The 24,278-nt window shown below is 38.9% G+C and overlaps 1 protein-coding gene across 1 annotated transcript in view; it reads left to right on the top strand.

The window, feature by feature from the left end:
• The window catches only part of VPS13B (vacuolar protein sorting 13 homolog B), a 1,252,356-nt gene that overhangs the window by 103,306 nt on the left and 1,124,772 nt on the right, over positions 1–24,278 (top strand). The window contains 2 exon segments of the mRNA XM_040354774.1: positions 13,010–13,177; positions 19,042–19,223. Of these exon segments, the coding sequence (XP_040210708.1) occupies positions 13,010–13,177; positions 19,042–19,223 (350 nt within the window).

A 24,278-nucleotide genomic window follows, 5' to 3' on the forward strand; every position in this document is an offset into this window, starting at 1 on the left:
GCTGAGAATGGCCTTTGTTCGAGTCTCCTATGGCTGCCAAAGACGGCGGCTTTACAAAAAATTACAGTGTTCAGAATCACTCTTTTGGCGATCTGAATACTTTGAAGTGCGAGGGAGGGATTTGGTGTATTTTAGACCCCCGATCCCTCCATAAAGAGTACTTGTTGCAACCTCTTACTGTCACAAGGAATGTTTACATTCCCTGTGACGGCAATAAAAGTTTTTTTTTTTTTTTAAAGATTGGATTAATTGAATGAGTTTTACCAAAAATAAAAATATTTCAGAATATACAGCCTCATGCTACATATCAAAGCTACATTTCATGCTAATTAAACTAAATTATTAATGTATCTTAAATAGAAAAATATTGTTCGATAGATTTTTACTCCAAAAGCATTTTATTAAAATTGGATAAAAATCAAAAAAATCTGATTAAAAAAAAAAAAGGTTTTTTTTTTTTTTTTAAATACAAATCGTAGATTTTTATCCATCCTGCTTTAATATAATTTTGCCAAAATTCTGTAAAGCAATAAGGATGATTGCTGAATTACATTGCATGATCAACCATATAGATATTGCTCAGACAGGCCCTCAAAAAGCATGGCTATAGATCATGCCTACCAAAAGCAGTTCTTCCTCAGAGTAATGAATGTCAGCACAAGGGTTGTAGTGCAGTTTCAGAGTAACAGGTTTTTGAGTGGTGTAGCATTCGCTCACACACTGCAGTGAATATTTTATGCAGCTGACATCAATGTTAAAGCAACCAGACACATGTGTTTAAGATGGGAGTGCTCTGCTCTCAGTATTGCTAACTGTCTGTAAAATTAGAGTCTGTAAAAATGCCCTTAAATTGATACTGCCTGTCCATGATCTCTTTAAGTATGAGCAAGCTGGCCATAAAAACCAATGTTTATCATGCTTCAAGCAGTAAATGCCTGAGAATCTAGTGCATGCAGACAACCAGCGATCGACCCAGCATACTCATTTTAACTTGGCAAATAGGTCCTTGCAAAGCTTACTACTACACATGGTGCAATCTTACTGTACAATCTTCTTTAGATCCACTGACAGCTATGTAGTGCAAGGGCCTGCCTGAGCTGATAAAATTAGCTTGGATGGTTAAGCAAGTCTTCATGTTACATAGGTATGGTAAATGTAAAGCAGATTGTACAAAGATTGTTCAGTCAAGTGTATAGAGAGATTTGGATGTATGGGTATAGTTACCTTTATGTATGAACCCAAAGCAGAAGGGGAGTATTGAGAAGCCAGGTTGTGTGTCTGGTAAACTACTGAGTATTTATTTGGCAACATGGTAGGACTTGCCAGCATCTACCAGCTATTGCCTTTAAAACATGCGGTCTGCTCTGTTATTATCAATGGAGTTAAACTGCATTTATCAGGACGGAGCACCTTTAAAGGGGTTGTAAAGGTAAAAACATTTTTTTTTACTAAATAGCTTACTTTACCTTAGTGTAGTCCTCCTTCACTTACCTCATCCTTTGATTTTGCTTTTAAATGTCCTTATTTCTTCTGAGAAATCCTCACTTCCTGTTCTTCTGTCTGTAACTCCACACAGTAATGCAAGGCTTTCTCCCTGGTGTGGAGTGTCGTGCTCGACCCCCTCCCCTGGAATACAGGAGAGTCAGAGGATGCCACTAACACACAGCTCCTTTCTTTATCTGCAATTTAGAGAGCATCCTGACTCTCCTGTATTCCAGGGGAGGGGTCGAGCACGACACTCCACACCAGGGAGAAAGCCTTGCATTACTGTGTGGAGTAGCATTTATGTTTGTGACCAGAAAGCTAATTCTTGGTCTCATCACTCCAAATAACTTTGTGGCAGAAGGTTTGAGGCTTGTCTCTGTGCTGTTTGGCGTATTGTAAGCAGGACATTTGGTGGCATTTGTGTAGTAATGGCTTTCTTCTGGCGACTTGACCATGCAGCCCATCTTTCTTCAAGTGCCTCCTTATTGTGCATCTTGAAACAGCCACACCACATGTTTTCAGAGAGTCCTGTATTTCGTCTGAAGTTGTTTGTGGGGTTTTCTTTGGATCCCAAACAAATTTCCTGGCAGTTGTGGCTGAAATTTTAGTTTGTCTACCTGACTCTGGTTTGGTTTCAATTGAACCCCTCATTTTGCACTTCTTGATTAGAGTTTGAACACTGCTGATTGTCATTCTCAATTGTTAGATCCCTTTCCTGCTTTATACAGTTCAACTACCTTTTCCCGCAGATACTTTGACAATTCTTTTGCTTTCCCCATGACTCAGAATCCAAAAACGTCAGTGCAGCACTGGATGAAAGATGCAAGGGTCTGTCAGGAGTCCAGAAACTATTTGACCTTTTATACACACACACTAATTACAAGCAAACAGATCACAGGTGAGGATGGTTACCTTTAATAGCATTCAAACCCCTTTGTGTCAACTTGTGTTTACCAGTAAACTTTTGATCAGGGTCATCTGAGTAATTTCTGTTGCCATTATGATTTAAAAAGAGTAAACATAGTTGATTGATAATAAATGGCTGCAGCCAAACACTAACCATGAGTGAAAGAAATGTGTTATCATTCATATTCTTTGAAAAATGGCCAAGAAATCCTAAATTCCAGGGTATGTAAACTTATGAGCACATCTGTGTGTGTGTGTGTGTGTGTGTATACTTTGCATTTAACTTTTTGTTTTGCATTCATTGATTTCATAAGCAATAAAACCTGATAAGGGCCTTCGAATGAATGAGTTAACTTCAAGGTATCATTGAATTCTCTGACAAATGGTTGAACAGAAATTAAACTGTGTGTGGCCAGCTTTAGAGGAAGGGAAAGATACCTCCTTGCTTTTCCATTTGTTTGGTACTTAACGAAAATCGGATATGGAAAAGATGGGGGGGGGGGGGGGGGAAACTTCTCTCCCTTGCATTGCCTTTAGGCACTTTTTCTATGAAAAGCAAAAAGCGCCAATATGCATAGCAAAATGTTTGAACAATCCATCCATTTACTGTGTGGTTAACATTGGAAGGTGCCTCTACAACACAGGCTGAGCCTGTTCAAGGAAATTGTGATTTGTCAGGAAGAAAAAACATACACATTTGCAGAAGGCTTTTTCATTGGAACGTTTAGTCACTGTATTGTGCATGCAAGAGTAGTTGGTGTCTATTTTTTCTCGACAATGTAAAGGAAATATTCTTTTTGGGAACCCTGCTTTTTGTATTCTTGAATTAACCCAAACTTTAGAGCGCTATGCTTTCTAAATGCTTAAATTCGAGAAGATGTCATAATAAAATAAGAAAAATAGATATTTTTTTCTATGATTTGCATGTGCTATAACTTTGTAGCAAAAAAAAAGTATCGAGTTTCAGATGACCATAAATTACTTGCGTCCTTAATGCCAAGTCATAGGGGTCATATAGCTAAGAGTGGAGGTCAAGTAAACACTTAAATGCCCGTATGCAGCTCTACAAAGGCTACCCTGAAGTTATATATATGCACTTGACATGCTGTGTCTGTCTTGAACCCTTGCACTGAAAATCTGCCATGTTACATGATTGTGTTAATTTTAAACTGATTACTGTCACTCACTGGTTTGGTAATAAAGTTTTGAAACGCCAAACCACCATTGAAATCAACTCATACGCCTAGTACACACGATCAGAAAATGGGATGAAAAATACTGCTTTCTTTTTTTTTTTTTTTTCATCAATACATTTTTATTGGGTTTATCAATTTACAACACTTGAGATAGTTGCATTCGATATACAACTTGAGTAGTATAAATCACCATGTACAGGCAAACATTTAACAGAAAAAGAATACTGCTTTCTAAGCAATCGTATGATAATCTGATCGTTGGTAAACAGCTTTCGAGAGCTGACCACGACGGTTCATCTGAAATTATCTAAAGCGAAAACCATGAACATTTTTCTAGTACGATTTTTAGATCATACAGTATTCATCTGAAAAAAAAACGTAAGAGCAACACCACGCATGCTCAGAAATGAAAGAATACATTACAACACATTGCATTACTTCTGAAGTTGTATTCTGTCGTATGAGAATTTCTATGAGTTGAGTAACCTCTTCATTTTCAATATGAGACCAGCGTGCAAAAAATATAAATAAAATGTATTGTAGACTGTTATTTTCTTAGGGATTAAATTTAGTTTTGTGTGAGGTTTTTATGTGAAATACAACCTTCCACTAAAATCAGCTGATGATGGATCATAATAATAATGCTACTACTACTAATGATATTAATAAAAGCCTTTTCTCTAATTTTGATTTTGATTACATTTTTTGGTGACTGTATAATTTTTGGATGTGCAGTACAGCATGTATATAGTAAGCAGAGTGCTATACTGATGACACGGTGATGCAATGAAGAACAGTGTAATAGGTGATGTTTTTGACACAAGTATAGAATGGACTATAAAGTTTATACAGGAGAGAGAGAGAGAATTACAAGTAAATTGGCAAATCACATGTAAGAAAGCGTCTCCCTGGTTCTCAAGTGGCCACTGTTATTCATTTTGCGATGGAACAGTACCCTGTATGGATGCCATCGAGCTGCAGACCCAAATGATCCAATATACACTGATTCCTCCCCTAATCAGGTCCCCTAAGGGTCCGGGACTTGTTTTCAGGCGTACAGCGTTTCGGCGTTCGGCGTGAGATGTGAACCATCTCATAGACATCAATGTAAATTCGCCCCTCCAGCGGCACGAGCGTCGCGCTTCAGGCGTATATACGCCTAGGTGTGAATGGGCTCTTAGTCTGACGCCAGTGTCCTCTTGGCCTTATAAGTGTTTTTCAGCTGAACAGTGCTGAGACCCACACCATCTAGCCTTACTTTGTTGATGCGTTACCAATCTGTTGATGGTCAATCTACTAATACTTGCTACACTCAGATCGTGCCCTCTGTTATTTTATTTAATTGAAAAATCGTCTGCCTACGATAAAAAACTTAAACTCCTTTTTTTGTCGAGCTAGGGAATTCGTAACTGGTGAGTCTTTCCATTGCCCCTCCAGTGGTGGTCCCACGTGCTGCAGGGAATGGCACTTATTTCCCCTGCTGTAGCAAATTGGAGCATGCTCTGCTGTTTTCTTTTGCCTTCCTCTGGATCAATTGTGGGTAAAGAATTGGGTATATGGAATTATACAATTTTTTTTTTTTTTTTTTTTTTTTTATGGTTGAACTAGATGGCCTTGTGCCTTTTTTTTCAACCTGACTATGTAACTATGTTATTCTGTGACCTGAGACTCTGTGCAGCATTCTTCTGTGATCCCAGGCTAGAATGGCCTCATGCGCATTGGGTTGGATGATATAGGCCCATAACCTCGAATTGGACCCTAAATGTAAAATGATTTTTAATTTATCTTAAGTATACAACAATGCAAAAGACAAAGTTGTGTTTTTATGTGTCTGTACTAAACCTGTAGCTGACTTGACAGGTTTATCTAACCTTTCAACTGCTAGAGAAAGTGTGTGTGTTTTGAAAAAATATATAGCGTATACAGTGAGGAGCAAACAAGTATTTGATCCCCTGCTGATTTTGTACGTTTGCCCACTAACATAGAAATGATCAATCTGTAATTCTAATGTTAGGTTTATTTTAACAGAGAGAGACAGAATAACAACAAAAATATCCAGAAAAACGTGTTTCGTTTTTTTGCATTTTAATGTGTGAGTGAAATAAGTATTTGACCCCTTCGCAATACCTGACTTGGTACTTGGCGGCAAAACCCTTGTTGGCAATCAGAGGTCAGATGTTTCTTTTAGTTGGCCACCAAGTTTGCACACATCTCAAGAGGGATTTTGTTCAACTATTATTGGCCAGTGTATCAGTCATTTTTTAGGAAACCCAACTTTTTGTTCTCCTTTTTATCTCGTTATCTGTGACAACCTTGTTCAGTTTGGTGGTGTCACAGAGAAGGGATGCCTGGGGAAAATGTATACGTCCTGAGGTTGTTTGTGCTCTTACTTTTGAGAATATGTTGATTTTAATTATTGTGGATTCATTAGAAATGATGTGTTAGAAATGTCCAAAAATACACTGTCTCTGATGCTTTAACGTGTATACATAGCCACCCCTCCTTTTTTTGGGGTTAAGGCAGGTAAGGGATGAAACCTTAGCCTGTCTGTGTAACATAGGTCAAAATTTCCATTCACTTCTTGTTCCAGAGATGAAACATATTTGTGAATCTTTCAAAGTAAGGGGAATTCCCTTACACGAGGGGGTGCTGATGGAGCCTTACCCAGAAAAAATTGAGCTAGGAAGCAGTAACTGCCACACTATTCTACATATTCCCCCAGGAATTCAATGCACTTGCGACATCTGTCCTGCAAATAAAATTCTTCTGACTGCTGGTGTAACCACTAATTTGCAGCATTCGTTGCCTTTGGAACACTCCCAAATCGTTGTCCTTTTTAGGTGTTTTTTGAGATTGGGGAACATAAGATGGTCAAAAGGTTGGGCGAATACGGTGGATGGGACATCACTTGAAAGCCTAAGGAGTTTGGTTTTGCCATTGTTTCACCTACAGTGTGTGACGAGGCATTGTCATGCAACAGGATGACACCTTTGGTGAACCTTCCTCTGTTTTTTCTTGCTATTTTGCCTCAACTTCGTCAATAAAGCACAGTAATATGTTGCATTGATGGTTGAACCCTTTTGGAGGTAGTCCACAAGCAGAACTCCCTTCTTATCCCAAAAAAACTGTTGCCATTTGCTTCTGCACTGACTTTTGCACACTCAACTTCTTTGGCCTGGGGGAACCACTGTGTCTCATTTAGACTGTTCCCTTTGTCTCAGGATCATAACGATAGATCCATGTCTGGTTACCAGTTTGTCCAGGACATCTGACTCAATTCTTGCAAAATGTTCCAAAACGGCCACCGATCTCTCCGCACGTTTTCTCTTTTGTTCAGTTGTCAAAAGTTATGGAACCCACTTTGCTGCAAGCTTTCTTATTTCCAAGTCGTTGTGGATAATGGCACCAACTCTCATGTTATTTTCTCAGATATGTTGCAATACTTTTGGCTCATATTTAGCGGTCCTCCATGATCATGTCATGGATGGCATTTGCAGGCACAAAGACAGAAACAGGCCTTCCACTGGGTTGCTCACTTTCAACACCGACATGGTCAGTTTTAAAATTGACAACCCAACGTTTAACTGTTGCGTATGAAGGGCCACTGTCGCCCAAAGTTTGTGACATTTTATCATGGATTTGCTTCGCACCTTTCCCTTAGAGAAACAGGAACTTGTTTATGGTCCTATGCTCTTCCAGATTGAATTTTTCTCGAGGTGCTGCCAGGTTCACTTTGGACCTGAAAAAGAAAAAAGTTGAAATCATAGGTAGTTGATTTTTGCACCATTGAATATAGGCTACACCCTGCAATTTATAGCTAATTTTTTTTTTTTGGGGGTAAAGCTTAATACTTATCAGCACCGTCTCGTTTATCTCCCCCCGAACAAGTGCCCAGTTGGATTTTGCTTTTTATTTTAGGTGATGAATCTTCCCCATTAACAGAAGGCCTAACCCTTCCATGCTCTTTTCAAAAGTACAAAATAAGTTGGTTCGCAGCAGGGTCTGAATTTTTGCCTGAATTCAGACCTGAAACTGAGCCAAATGCGCACAGGACCCTTCTGCTGTGCGCTCCGCGGCTGCCTCTCCATTGCGAGATGGTCACACACTCCTGTAATGCGAATTAGATGTGGGGAATCCTGGCATCCAATTCGCATTAGTGTGAACCCAGCCTTAACCTTAAAAAGTTTTTAGAGTTTAGAACCACTTTTAAGTACAAAAATCTAATTTTCTTTTCAGCTCACAAGTGGGAACACGTGAAGAAACATTTCATATATAAAAGTAAATGGACAAAGATGAGGAAAGCTTTTATGCTGTAAAAACAGTAATTTATTGTACATTTTACAAAGCTTACTTGCTTACAGGTTTTATTAAAGTTAGCAGCTCATAATCAGTACTTGCTGAAAATAAAACCTTCCTTAAGTAATGCAAGTGTCCCTGTATAAGTTACTTATCATGTGATGGAAGGGACCTACAGAACACCAGCCTTTTACAAGAAAGTAGGAAATCGAGATGCAGCTGCAGGGTCCTTGACTTGCTAATAAATTTTTATGCTGCATTTTTTCCCACCCTGAGCAATTGTCATCCATGGGGGAAAGAGTGAAACAAAGTTGGAAACGATTTAGAAAATAAAACATACAGCACTTCTTAAATCACTGCTAATGCCTTGGACAGAAGTGGTTGCTTGACTACTTGAGTCATATTGTTGTATTGTGTGAACACCGATGCACAGAATGGGAAATATTTATGATATGCACGTTGCCAGGAATGTAATTTTTTGTAATGTAATATCTTAAGCTTGTCTTTTTTTCCCCATTTGTGGACTCTACAAACAGAATTTGTGATATGATGGCTATTTTGTATATTTGCTTGGAAATAATTAGAAAGGATGACTATACTTGTAGTACAGCTGGCCCCTCACCGGGCAAGCAGAACCCTACTAGGATTATTACTTTATTATGCTCGTAAGTCTGTAGTACTCCGATGGAAGGCTTCGTCCGCACCATCAACACATTTTTGGAAGAGGTTAGTGAACTCGGCTCTGCCACTATACAAGGCTACTTACCTGTCACGTGGCTGTGCTAAGAAATTACATAAAATATGGGACATCTGGACGGAATCCCTGTCTACTAATGCAGACTCGATGGACTATTAGTAATGCTCTATTAATTACCTGTACCGGCTCAAGTGGCATCTTTGAATTTGGCTTCCTTAGGTTGCTTGGTCAATAGTTATGGGGAGAGGGGGGACTGTGAATGTGTATATGTAATGTGTACTTCATTTAATTTCATAAATAATTACAATAAACTATGTGGAGTATCTGTGGAAATAGAAGAATACTCTAGATAATCTGCACAGGTGGTTGAGCGTACAGTAGTTTAGTGGTTTATTATTATTTTAGTTTGTGTGTGACTGAGCCTGGGTATGCCCAATAGGCTCTGTATTGTATTTTTTATTTATTTTTTTTACTTTGAAAATTGTATTTATTTTTTTTACTTTGAAAATTACAAAAAAGATGACTATAAAATTCATGTAATAAATTTAACATTTCATATTAAAAAACAGTGCTAAATTCCATCCTTCAAGACCGGTACCAGCACAGGAAATTCTTTGGTACTGCCCCCTGAGCTTTTGGGCAAATACCAACTTTTTTAGAAGAGTTGTTTTTTAGGTATAACAAGTAAATTATGCGCAAGAACTTTTCAGGGTATTGTCATTGGAGCAGCATAGTCCGTAAAAAACAGCACATAGAACAAGAATCTGGGGTCAGAAAAAAGTTCAGGCTGTTAAGGTAGTGATGGGAGATGTGCGGGTATGTTTAGATGGAGGTATGTACTCAGGGCTGCCGTCAGTAGGGAACAGAGACCATGTTCCAGATCTAGGAGACAAACAAGGAGAGAGGCGCCTCTGGGTGCAATACTTTAAAACAATTACGTTTTTTAAAAAAGCCACAGGTTAAACACTCACTGTTTTTTAGGTATGCCCTCTGCATTGTAGGTGCCAATGCCGACATTACATTATGTAATGCTTGTGTATTAAGGCCTTGGCTTCCAGAAGAACCAGTTGAAGACTGGAGTCACAGAAGAGCATATTTTAGGAGTCTGTTTACATTTGTTCGGTGTGTTAATGAGTATGGTGGTAAAGAGCTGCAACACACCTTACCTTTTCCAAAATCAGGTGTGTCTCAAAATTTGTAATTCAGCACTCTATAGTGTGTTACCATGCCTTGAAGGGTGCTGCAACAGATGTACATTGCCTTACTGTTTGGGGGTGCCACTCAATTTAATGGTCGCTGACACATGTTGCATTATTGCTTTCATTACCAAAACAAAAAGGTTTCATAGGTGTGTGTGTGTGTTTTTTTTTAATAGGTCAAGTGATGATAGCGAATACCCATTTTATATGTTGGTCCCCTGCTATGCTTAGCTCAGTCCATTGTTACTGAGGTAAAACAGTCTAGCATTTTGACACAGTTGTTCTCTTTGTACATTTGAACCTGTCCCGTGACTTAAGTTTTACAAACACTCCAGTCTATTGAAGTAGGATGGATACTAGTTTTAAAATATGGAGCTGTTGTGAATATACCTGTAGGCAGAGCAGTTAATATACACCTCCAGAAACGGTGACAATATACCTACCGGTAGCACAGCTTAAACCAAACAAGTAAGGCTTTTATTGCAGCTAGATATGAGATTTTTTGCACATGGTTAGTTAGAAGGAAACCCTTAAAAAGTAAGTTCTGTATCATCTATTGAGCAACAGCTTGGTGTAAGAAACCTAGGGTCATAGTATAAAGTGTCCTTTGCGCTATTATGAACTATCATTGATGTAAAACCAAACATAATAATGAAAAATGCAGCAAAACCTAATAGTGTTTACAATACACAGGTGAAATATTATAATAAGAGGGGTTTTGGCGCAAAAACTCCACGCTATCGAAAATACATAACGGTGATGAGTAATAAACTGTGCAAAAACTATATATATAAATACATGAAGAGAAAGCTCTAAAATATATAGTGAAGTGAAAAATATGGATAAGTGTCCCATATGTAATAACGAGCTGCCAAATGGGAATAGGATGTAACTGAATGTCCACTAAGCCAGGTATAGATGAATGACTGACAGATGAAAGATCATATCCGTAAAAGGGCTCCCAAAACTCTCACCTCAATGACAAAAGTATAGGGCATCAATGATCTCCTTAGTGTCAACCAACTCCTTACAGCCACAGCGTCTTCCCACCTGTCCACACTTCAATGGAGATAATGCTCGATATATCCCTAATACACACTCCGGTCATAGGAGAGGGGAGAGGGAGAACAAAAGAGCCTCCAATGGTGTAGTATGTGAACACAGGGGGAAATTTTAATACAGAATAGCCTGTGCTTACTACAAACATAAAAAATAGTGCAGTAACATAAAACAACCAGCGGCGTCCTCGGCGCCTGCTTACGTCACTCCAGGTGTACGTCCGTCCAGTCCATCACCGTTATTTATTTTCGATAGCGTGGAGTTTTTGCGCAAAACCCCTCTTATTCTAAAACCTCGGGTCATACTGCGGCCTACAGGAGAAATAAACACTAGAAAATATAAGTGGAACACCAACCCTTTAAACTGAAACCCCTCCAAAGCCACGCCCGCTCAGGTTTGCTTAGTGGTTTCTGTTTCAAAATGTAATAAGGGTATTGTGTTACTTCACTGTGTACTGTATCGGTTCACCCCATGGAGGCTTCTCTCCATTGTCATTAATGTGGTGTGGGCTGTCAGGGTTTACCTTTTTGTTGCTACTTATTCAGGCAGACTGATTGCTTTTTTTGCAATTCCAAAAGATCCTAAATAAAGGTTTTATGGCATCCAGATCCACTATTTCCAATTAGATTTGTTAATATTTTTTAACCTGAATAAGAACATATTAATGCTCATCTTGGCATTTATCGTGCAGAATGAGCTTACCAAAGTCTTTTGGGGATTATTTGATTTGCCCTTCAAACCTCTTGATAAACAATTCCAGAACTTCCATGTCGGGCTTGAGCGGTTCATGCAGTCCTATGATGACTTAGGCCTGCGTTCTGTTACGCACATACATACATATCTTTGGAACCAGAGTGCAATACAGCTTGGCTATTGACATTAACTACCTCTTGCTTTTGTCTATCAGTCTGGGCTGTTTTTTGGATATATTTAGGTTTCTTTTTATTGGGTTGTGTCCCTCAATGGATAGTCAGGAAAATAGGACACTTTTTTGGAGTCTAAAGCTGAAGCTCTCTCCTCCTATTTTCTATCATTTGGCCTTTTAGACTGCTTGTTGCAACCGACTACATGTGGTGTGGGAGGGGGTTATATATTGCCTATTGTCCATTTTTCCTCTATACAGCAGTATAGCCCCCAGGTTTAATCTTACCATCTACGTCCTTCAATGGACTGCGAAAAAAAAAAGATTTTAGAGTGACTACAAAATTTTTTTTTTTTTTTTAAATAAGAGATAAAACATAGGATATGCAACAATACCAATATGTGGGTATGCTAATGTGGGTCTTTGATACACCTAAGCACTGCATCATACCCACACCCAAGTATCAAATCTTAAATCCTGTAAATATTTTTGCTTTGCCGATTACTTTGTTGCCATTCTCTACTTTTTGGTTCATTTAGAAAACCAAATAAATGTTTGCTGTCTGTAGTGACTTATTTAGAATGTTTAAATTTCTAACTTTCTCCTTAAAATTTACACCTGAAATCACACTGATTGCCTTCGTCAAAAACCTCACATCGTTCTGAGACCCTTTTATTGAATATCCTCAGAGGAAGTTGACCTTGTATTACCACCTGAGTGGGGACTGTGTGGCATTAGCATATCGTCCTAAAGAGGAACTGCAGTGTGCTCACATAATTTGTAATAAAAACATCTTTGCCATTCTGAAGCTTCTCTCCAACCACTTTGCATTTTATTTTATATAAACTGTGATTCTATACTTGCCAAATATGCTGAAGAAATCTCCCTCAACTGAGTCTGGCTGCAACCATTTTAACTGTGGGCAGCTGAAGCTGCTACCTGTTCACTTCCTGGATATTTACACAGACACACAGAGGCACACCTCCAGCTCTGCAGCCCTGCACCTTTCATTGTCCCTCTTGACTGATCCTCCTCCCTTCCTGGCAGACGAGATGAGAAAGAGGACGTGGGTTGTATAGGGTATTTACAGGCAGAAAAAAAAGTTTTTTTACTAAGTTTTAAAACATCAAGGGCAGAAGATTTAATAGGTGGAAAGTTGAAAAAATGGCTCAAGGTCTGCTTTAATTGCTAGTTCTGAGTTGAATTAATACTTATATTTTCTAACACAATTCTACAAATGGTTTAAATTATTTTGTCCTGCATCTATTTTTTATTGGTATATTTTACAAAAGTGTTCTTTCTCTTTCAGGATATGTGCAGAGTTTAATTCGACGTGTTGTCAATAACGTGAATATCGTGGTAAACAACCTAATCTTAAAATACGTTGAGGATGATATTGTTTTGTCAGTCAATATTACTTGTGCAGAATGTTGCACAGTGGATGAGTTCTGGGATCGAGCATTTATGGATATATCTGGTGAGCTTAACTTTTATTGATGATTGATTGTCTCTGTTGCTTTAACTTTTGTGTGTCTTTCTTGATGTGAACCTCCACTAAAGGAAAACATGTAAACTAATCTTTACTAGAGAACACTATCAGTGCTGCCAAGGTACCTGAGAAAATCAACTTCCTGAAGTCAGTGCTTAAAGGGGTTGTAAAGACAAAAATATTTTCCTCTTAAAGTCTGACAATAGCTGATAAAGTAAAAAGTAATGCAGTTTTGCATTATAACTAGTTTGATACCTGTTGAAATCAAGCTGTTTTATTCACATCCAGCACTCCTGAATCATTATTCTCACTGACTTCCTGGTTTGCGGTGCGCATTCATTCTTGCTACATCACGGCCTAATGGGAACTACAGTTCCCATTAGGCTTAGCCTCCATGCCTGTCAGGGATAAGAGAGCATCTTCATGCAGGACTGTAGTCATAGGGAGGGGGTGAGCACATTCTGCTTTCCACCATGCAAAACGGCTCAGATGCTGGTGGAAAGTAAGAAGAGGAGCGACAGGAAATGCCATTTTCAAATTTGGATTACTGTATTTTGGAGGTCAAAAGGAAAAACAAGGTAAGTGATATTTAAATGCTCTAGCTCAAGCAATCAATTGATCTAATAAAAAAAAAAAACTTTAGTGTTTCTTTAAACAACGTTATGGCAGACCTGTGCATTTCCACATGGGCCGCATAGGCAACATGCCTATAATCTGGTGCCTATGAAATTATGCTCTGGGTTCAGCCATGGTCATTTTGGCTAGGATTAGCAACCATTATTCTGGTTTGATAACTGCCTGCTTTAGCCAAAGAGCCAAAGAATCATTTGAAAAATATTAACTCCCACAGAAAGATAATTGATTTGATGTTTTTGGCTTACTAAAATGGGCTGACACCTGCTTTACCTTACCCTTTGATGTATGATTTTCATAACCTTTATGTGTACTGGTCCATTCCTGTATTCTCTCTAGGATTTGTCTGTTTTGGATCCATTTTGGTCAGCTGTTCCACACACCATCTTTGGAAATTTCTCTTTCCCGAGTGTATGTGCAGCTTGGTCATTAATGAATTTTCCTGGAAAATTGGAGAGTGTTTTACAGGGCTGTTCTTTATTCTGCTCCTAAATGATCACATTCATGTGGATATAAAATGTGCCACATGCTATCCCTTAATTTAAAAATGTTGTTACTAATTCTCTGCCACGCTATAAGTCATGCTATGAAAGTTATGGTTGTCAAAATAAATTTGATGGGCGTGGGCTGACTCGCCCTCAACAACAGAGGAAAGGACTTGGTAGAATAATTGTTCACCGAATATCCACTTTATTTTCTAAACTGTTACTATCACTATTTATCATCTTCTGGCAAAGTTGAAATGCATATGCTGTATAGTAACACATGCTTGTACTCTGTGTGCTCTATAGCTGCAAAACAGAGTGGCGATAAAACCTTTACTACTGCCCTGCTTCTTATCTGCTGTATGGACTATTAGTGAAAATTGCCACAATTCTTATATCACCCTGTGCTTTTTTTTTTTTTTTTACTTTTAAATGCATCCTGTGGTTTGCCTCTGCAGCAGTGTTAATTTTGGCATCAAATTTCGATTCAGTTTTAGTCTTTTATGCCGCGTACATATGATTGGACATTCCGACAACAAAACCGTGGATTTTGCAAACTTGTCTTGCATACACACAGTTGCACAAATGTCGGAAGTTCCGATCGCCAAGAACGACGTACGACGGCACTATAAAAAAGGGAAGTTCAATACCAAGTGAGCCACCCTTTGTGCTCCTTCTGCTAATCTCGTGTTAGTATAAGCTTGGTGAGAGGCGATTTGTGCTTTTTAGTCCCTTACTGCTCTTAGGAAATAATAAAGAAATCAGTTTGTCAGAACTCAAGCATGCGCTGCATTAAAAGATAAAAAAAATTGCAGCGTGACGAATGTGCCATCTCCATTATGAACGCTAGTTTTACCAGACGGAGCGCTTTTGTCTCATGCTTGATTCAGAGCATGTGTGGAATTTTGTGCGTCGGAATTGTCTACAAACGCTCGGAATTTACGAGAATGGATTTTGTTGTTGGAAATTCCGAGAGCAAATGTCCGATGGAGTCTACACACGCTCAGAATTTCCGACAACAAGCTCCCATCCAACGTTTGTTGTCGGAAATTCCGAGTGTGGGTACGCAGCATTAGTCTTAGGACTAAAATAGCATTTTAGTTTTAGCCCCATTTTAGTCTTATGCAATTGTTTTAGCCGACTAAAACTTATTTTGGTCATCTAAAATCTAATGGATGTAGTTAAATTGTAATGCATTATTGAAGCATTTCTCTACAATTTCCAAACGCATTACTTAAATACTACTGAAGTGAAAAATCATATATGTTATTATTAGTCATACAACATTGTACCCATATGAAATTTTTGTCCTTTTGGTGGTATTTGATCACCTCTGGGTTTTTTATTTTTTGCGCTATAAAAGAAAAAATACTGAAAATTCTGTAAAAAAAAAAAAAAAAAATCTTGTTTCTGTCATATTAGCAGGTTATTTCTCACACACAGCATATGCATACCACAAATTACACCCCAAAACACATTCTGCTATTCCTCCTGAGTATGGCGATACCACATGTGTGAGACTTTTACACAGCCTGGCCACATACAGAGGCCCAACATGCAGGGAGCACCATCAGGCATTCTGGAGCACCCAGGCCAATTCTGACATTTTTCACCTACATCATAATTTATTTGCTAGGAAATTACATAGAACCCCAAAACATTATATATGCTTTTTTAGCAAAGACCCTAGAGAATACAATGGCGGCCATTACTTTTTATCTCGCACTGTATTTTCGCAGCCATTTTTTGAACGCGTGTTTTTAAAAAAAAAAACAGTTTTGTGCTTAAAAAAAACAAAACAGTAAAGTTAGCCCAATGTTTTTGCATAATATGAAAGATGAAGTTACGCCGAGTAAAGAGATACCAAACATGTCACCCTTCAAAATTGCACACGCTCGTGGAATGGCGCTTAACTTCGCAACTTAAAAATCCCCATTATTAATTAATTGATCATTTTTATTGGTTACATGTTTTTAGTTACAGAGGAGGTCTACGGCCAAAATAATTGCTCTCACTCTAACGTTCGGAGCGATACCTCACATGTGTAGCTTGAATACCGTTTTCATATGTCGGCGGAAATTACGTATGCGTTCGCTTCTGCATGCAAGCACACTGGGACAGGGGCTTTTTAAAAATTAAACCTTTTTTTTGTTCATTTTACGTTATTTATTTACTTTATTTTTACTCTTTTTTCCCCAAAAATACATTTTTTGATCCCTTTTATTCCTATTATAAGGAATGTAAACATCCCTTGTAATAGTATTATGACATGACAGGTCCTCTTTACAGTGAGTTGTGGGGTCAATAAGACCCCACATCTCACCTCTAGGCTGGGAAGCCTGAAATAATAAAAAAAAAGATCCTGGCTTTGATTGTAGCAGTGAGTCTGTAAAAGCACTGGAGGGTGGCAGGGGGGGACGGACGTATTGCAGGGTATTGGAGTATTGCAATATATTGGGGTGTATTGCGGAGTATTAGGGTGTATTGCAGAGTATTGGGGTGTATTGCAGAGTATTGCGCAGGGATGGATGGCTGGAATTGTCACAGATCCAGCCCACAGTGCTGCTGCTGCTTCCGCTCTCCCCCCTCTCCTCTTACACTGTACCGATCGGTACAGAGAGGGGAGGGAGGAACCGGCGTCATTACACGACGCCGGTTCGTTTACAAGTGATCGCTCCTTCATTCGACGGAGCGATCACGTGGTGAACGGTCGCAATCAGTGCCAATTTACTGCGATCCCTGATTCTAGACCTGGCGCTTACGGATGATTCCTGGGGGCGCGCGGGAGCAAGATTCTGGGAGGATGTCCCAGGGACGTTCTCCCAGAACAACTCGACTGCGCTGTAGACATGTTCAGTCTATAGCGCGTTTGGGAAAGAGGTTAAAGAAGTTGTAAAGGAATTTTTTTTCACCTTAATGCAATCTATGCATTAAGGTGAAAAAACATCTGACAAAGTCGCCCCCCCCCCCCCTGAGCCCCCGTTTTACTTACCTGACCCGTCGAAAGTCCCGCGCTCAGTCCCGAAATCCTCTTCGCCACTCAGCCTGGCCGCTGATTGGCTAGAGCGGATGGATTCAGAGCAGCGCAGCCATTGGCTGGCACTGCTGTCAAACACATCCAGTGATGCGGCGCGCCGAGGGGTGGTGCCAAGTGATACAGTGAGCGGCTATGGCTGCTCGCTGTATCACGGAAGCGCGCCCGCAAGGACTCATCACCATGCAAGCTCTCTCGCATGAAGGTGATGAGTTCTTGCGGGGAGGACCAGAGACGGCCGCCGAGGGACCACAGAAGACGTGGATCGGGGCCACTCTGTGCAAAACGAACTGCACAGTGGAGGTAAGTATGACATTTTTTTTTATTTTAAAGAAAACATATTTTTTCCTTTTTTAGTGACCCTTTAAGGTATGAACATGCACTACAGACCAGTGTTAATTTTGACACCAAAATTGAATTTCTTTTTAGTCCTTTGACTAAAATGTCATTTTAGTTTTAGTCCCATTTTAGTCATCTCACTTGTATTAGTCGTATTTTAGTTGACTAAAATAGTATTAAGTTAGTCGACTAAAATGTTTTAATCTACAAAATTAAAACGGCTCTGCAGGCTCCCTTTACTATTAGTTTTCCAATTTTTACATGCATACTTTCTTTAGCTTCCTTGCTACTTTAAGGCTCGGTTCACATATATGAAAATCGGATTCATTTTGAACTGCATCTGATTTGCATAACATGTAAACTTGACCAACTTTCAGTGGAGTCAGTGGAGTCAGTTTGCATATATGCTGGCTGGTTGTGGTGCAAATGAAAAAAGAGTCCTGTGCATTTTTCAGTCTGGTTTAGGTGCGATTTAAGTGTCAAATTTGCACCTGAATCGCTGGGCACATCACAGAGACCAACCCGCATATATGTGAACCCAGCCTTAAGAAAACCTGGAGGCTGACATTATTGACCTTTTCCTTCTGAAGTTGCATGAAAACTGAGCTGATACAACCGCTTTATTAGAAACACACACCACTGTGCTTTTGTATTATATATGGTCCACCATATTTGTTTAGTTAACTACTTTCTTAGAGATATCTTGTAAAAGCTTTTCCTGTGTGGACATCCAAAAGCCCTGAGAATACAGTTGGGCACTGCCCTCTTGGATATGATGTCAGCTGCCCCAGCAGACTCCGTTGTTCCTCAAATGGAACTTTGCTGAACCCTGGCAACTGCACAAAAAGTTATGTAGAGAGGTCAAGGGAAGAGGTGGATAAATTGGGCCAGCACAGAGTATATGAAGACATCACCAAAATAAGAGAGGGCTATGATGTGCAAGAAGGGAGGGGACTATTAATTGACCATCCTTATAGTAACTTCCAAGTCACATTCCAAAGGAGCAAAAAAATGTATGGAAAAGAAAAACAGTAAACGTTTCTAGATTTTTCTGTGCACAATTAGTCTTATGTATATGTGTGTGCACTTCTACAGTGCCTTTGCTTTGTCTGTGGCTTCTTCAACTGTATCTTCGAAGGTGGGAATACAAATAAATGGCACTGCAGCATCACAAATGCCTAATTGTTGATAAGCACCTATTTGTATGGTTCCGCATCCACGAGGAACATATGTGGTATTCACTTCATTTTGGTACTTGTTTGGTTACAGCCTAACAGCTTCCTGACATTTTACATTTATCATTATAGTTTTCTCACATGATTGCATGTGTCATCACTAATTTTCTTTGCTTTATCTTTCAGCTACTGAACTGGTCCTTAGGAAAGTTATTAATTTTTCTGACTGCACAGTTTGTCTTGACAAGCGGAACGCCAGTGGAAAGATAGAGTTTTACCAGGACCCACTTCTATACAAGTGTTCCTTCCGAACCCGTTTGCACTTTACCTATGACAGCCTTAATTCTAAAATGCCAGCTGTGATCAAGGTAATTTTCTATAGGCTGCACATATCTACTTGGTTAGAGACTCACCCAAGTAGGTGTTTTTTTGTTTCAAATCATTTTATTGAATTATTAAATATAAGTATAATCAAATAAATTAAACGTATATTATATATCTTAAGATAATGAATGAAATAGGCAATACAGAAAATTCATATTTCATAAAGAATAAAATTAAAAATCGTATTCAATAAATTACATAATAAAAATGGTAACGGAAGGGAAAGAGAAAGGGGAAGAGAAAAAAAAGGGTGGGGGGGAAGGGGGGAATAGCATACAATTCAGTGTGAGCCAAGAAAAGGATCAAAAAGAGAATATGTAACCAGATTAGGTTAAGAAGAAGTATTGGTTTAATGTCGAAATTCTGTAGAATTTCTAAAATCTATCCAGCAAGCCCATTTTTCATAAAATTTTGTTGGAGAATTTCTGACTTGTTGGATTAAGTTTTCCATTTCAACAATGTGTCCTATTTTTCGTAACTATTCAGAGATAGTAGTGGGCTTGTTTTGTTTCCATTGAGTTGGTATACAAAGTTTGGCAGCGTTAATGAGATGTAATAAGATTGACCTCTTATATGTTGACAGTGGTAGGGAAGTATGATGCAATAAGTATTGAGCAGCTGTAAAATCGGGCACATAAGTTGTAATAAGTAAAATTAAACGGTGAACTTCTTTCCAAAAAGGTTGTATGCGATGACATTCCCACCATATATGAAGAAGTGTTCCTCGGGCAGACTCATAGCGCTGACATAAAGGTGTAGAATTGGGAATAAACTTGTGGATCACAACAGGGGTTCTGTACCATAAACAATAGATTTTAAAACTATTTTCCAGAATCAAAACATTTAAGGAACCTTTGTGAATATGACAAAATATATGTTTCCAATCTTCTCGCGAGTGGGTTATATATAGCTCTTTTTCCCCATTTTTGATTAGTGTTATTAGGATCAAATGCTGTGAAAAAAGGGCATAAATGGTTGAAATTAAATGTCTTTGAGGGTTAGATTTGACACATAAATTTTCAAAAGGGGTTTTGAATCTACACCAATCAGAATGCAAATTTGATGTACAAAGGAAATGACTAAATTGTTCATAATCTGACGATGAGAGGCAATAGTTAGGGTAATAAGATATGCATCAAATGAAAGAAGACTTCAAAAAAGGATTCTGCTCTAATAGAAACTCGGAGATGAGCTAGAATTGTTCAGCTCAAATTTTTTTAATGGGACATCCGGATAAGGTCGGGCCAGTAAGAGGATGTGTATTATTGTCGTGTGGAATTTTGCGAGCACTAATCCAAGGTAAATGATGTATTGGTAATAAATAAACTTCTCGCATTTGACACAAGGTTGTTTGAAATTTCAAATTAATTTTAAGCATGTTTTTTTGAAAGTGTTGAAGGATGTAGGTATTTTGATAGGGATAGTCTGTAAAAGGTATAGAAGCCTAGGAAGTACATTCATTTTTATTATATCAGCTCTTCCGAACCAAGAAAAAAAACCTTTGTCCCATTTTTGTAAGTCAGTTTGGATAGTTTTAATGGAGGAAGTTTTTAATATATAGATCTTGTAAGTTAGATGGTAATTGGATTCCAAGATAAGTAATAGATTCTTCTTCCCAACCAAATGGGAAATTATATTTGCAAATGGGAAACTGTATTAACAGGAAAAGATATGTTCAAAGCTTTAAAGTTGGCAAAATTAATTTTCAAATTAGAAAGGGAATTAAAGAGTGTAAAATCTTTTAACAAATTTTGTATCGTTGCAATTGGGTTTGTGAGGAAAAGTAAAATATCATCTGCATATGCAGCTAGTTTATACTGTTGTTTTTTATTTTCAATACCTTTAATGTCTGGGTTGGTCCGAATTCTTTGAAGAAAGGGTTACAAAGCAAGTATAAAAATAATAGGGGACAATAGGCAACCCTGTCGTGACACAGAGAAGGCGTCCGACAAACAACCATTGATTTTAATTCTAGCAGTAGGAGAGGAATAAAGTGTGAGAATGAATTGAAGTATTCGATCTTGAAATCCTATTGCTTTCAAAGCTTCAGTCATATAATCCCACGCTATTCTATCGAACGCCTTCTCAAGAGAGAGGAAAAAAACAGGAGTATATCATTTAATTAACCAATGATGAATGTTAATGGCTTTCAACGTGTTGTCCCTCGCCTCTCTTCCGGGAACAAAACCTACTTGATCCAAAGAAATTAGATTTGGAATTACAGGGAGTGCAGAATTATTAGGCAAATGAGTATTTTGACCACATCATCCTCTTTATGCATGTTGTCTTACTCCAAGCTGTATAGGCTCGAAAGCCTACTACCAATTAAGCATATTAGGTGATGTGCATCTCTGTAATGAGAAGGTGTGTGGTCTAATGACGTCAACACCCTATATCAGGTGTGCATAATTATTAGTCAACTTCCTTTCCTTTGGCAAAATGGGTCAAAAGAAGGACTTGACAGGCTCAGAAAAGTCAAAAATAGTGAGATATCTTGCAGAGGGATGCAGCACTCTTAAAATTGCAAAGCTTCTGAAGCGTGATCATCGAACAATCAAGCGTTTCATTCAAAATAGTCAACAGGGTCGCAAGAAGCGTGTGGAAAAACCAAGGCGCAAAATAACTGCCCATGAACTGAGAAAAGTCAAGCGTGCAGCTGCCAAGATGCCACTTGCCACCAGTTTGGCCATATTTCAGAGCTGCAACATCACTGGAGTGCCCAAAAGCACAAGGTGTGCAATACTCAGAGACATGGCCAAGGTAAGAAAGGCTGAAAGACGACCACCACTGAACAAGACACACAAGCTGATACGTCAAGACTGGGCCAAGAAATATCTCAAGACTGATTTTTCTAAGGTTTTATGGACTGATGAAATGAGAGTGAGTCTTGATGGGCCAGATGGATGGGCCCGTGGCTGGATTGGTAAAGGGCAGAGAGCTCCAGTCCGACTCGGACGCCAGCAAGGTGGAGGTGTAGTACTGGTTTGGGCTGGTATCATCAAAGATGAGCTTGTGGGGCATTTTCGGGTTGAGGATGGAGTCAAGCTCAACTCCCAGTCCTATTGCCAGTTTCTGGAAGACACCTTCTTCAAGCAGTGGCACAGGAAGAAGTCTGCATCCTTCAAGAAAAACATGATTTTCATGCAGGACAATGCTCCATCACACGCGTCCAAGTACTCCACAGCGTGGCTGGCAAGAAAGGGTAAAAAAAAAAAGAAAAACTAATGACATGGCCTCCTTGTTCACCTGATCTGAACCCCATTGAGAACCTCTGGTCCATCATCAAATGTGAGATTTACAAGGAGGGAAAACAGTACACCTCTCTGAACAGTGTCTGGGAGGCTGTGGTTGCTGCTGCACGCAATGTTGATGGTGAACAGATCAAAACACTGACAGAATCCATGGATGGCAGGCTTTTGAGTGTCCTTGCAAAGAAAGGTGGCTATATTGGTCACTGATTTGTTTTTGTTTTGTTTTTGAATGTCAGAAATGTATATTTGTGAATGTTGAGATGTTATATTGGTTTCACTGGTAAAAATAAATAATTGAAATGGGTATATATTATTTTTTTGTTAAGTTGCCTAATAATTATGCACAGTAATAGTCACCTGCACACACATATATCCCCCTAAAATAGCTAAAACTAAAAACAAACTAAAAACTACTTCCAAAAATATTCAGCTTTGATATTAATGAGTTTTTTGGGTTCATTGAGAACATGGTTGTTGTTCAATAATAAAATTAATCCTCAAAAATACAACTTGCCTAATAATTCTGCACTCCCTGTAATGGAAGTAGACGATTTGCAATAATTTTTGCGTAGAGTTTCACATCAACATTCAAAAGTGATATGGGTCTGTAACTTGAAACTAATGAGGTGTCCTTATTTGGTTTTGGGATCATGGTGATGTGTGCTTCAAGAAGATCCTTGTTAAGTGGAGAGGAAGTAGGGATCGAATTAAATGATTTCAGAAAGTAGGGGATACTAGAGTCAGTAAAAGTTTTATAGTAGCTGACGGATAAGCCATCAGGACCAGGGCATTTACCAGTTTTGAGTTGTTTAAGAGCAATAATAGATTTGTTCCATTCAATTGGCCTATCCAAAGTGTTCGCCTCATCAGAGGTAATTGGATTCGGACTGTATTGTGATAGAAAATTCGTAATCAATTTCCATTTGAATGCAATCTACAATCTAATCTAGGGAGAGAACCTCTAGGGGAATCTAGGATGGAAAAGGACCTGGGGTCCTAGTAGATGACAGACTCCGCAATGGCATGCAATACCAGGCTGCTGCTAACAAAGCAAACAGTATATTAGAATGCATTAAAAAGGGGATTTACTCCAGAGAGAAAACACTCCCACTCTACGAGCAATTTACAAGCCGACCTCAATGCTCTGTCTAATTGGGTGACTGTGGCAGATGAGGTTCTCATGCACTTGGGGGCTAAGAATATGCTTGCGTCATACATACTAGGGGGAGTACGACTGGATGGATCCGTAGTGGAGAAGGATCTGGGGGTTTTGGTAGATCATAAGCCCAATAATGGCATGCAATGCCAAGCTGCGGTTTCCAGAGCGAGAAAAGTCCTTTCTTGTATTAAGAGAGGTATGGACTGCAGAGAGAGAGAGATATAATTGTGCCCCTGTACAAATCATTAGTAAGACCTCATCTGGAATATGCAGTTGAGCTTTGGGCCCCAGTTCTCAAAAAGGATATTGGGGAACAGGAGAAAGTGCAGAGAAGGGCGACCAAACTGATAAGAGGCATGGAGGAGCTCCGCTATGAGGAGAGATGAGAGGAACTGAATTTATTAACTCTTGAGAAGAGGAGATTTAGGGGGGGGGATATAATCAACATGTACAAATATATAAGGGGTCCATATAGTGAACTTGGTGTTGGGTTATTCACTTTACGGTCAACACTGAGGACAAGGGGGCACTCTTTACGTCTAGAGGAAAAGAGATTTCACCTCCAAATACGGAAAGGTTTCTTCACAGTAGGAGCTGTAAAAATGTGGAATAGACTCTTTCCTAAATGT

Source organism: Rana temporaria, chromosome 5 (genome assembly GCF_905171775.1).
Source record: "Rana temporaria chromosome 5, aRanTem1.1, whole genome shotgun sequence".
In the NCBI taxonomy this organism is placed as follows: Eukaryota; Metazoa; Chordata; class Amphibia; order Anura; family Ranidae; genus Rana; species Rana temporaria.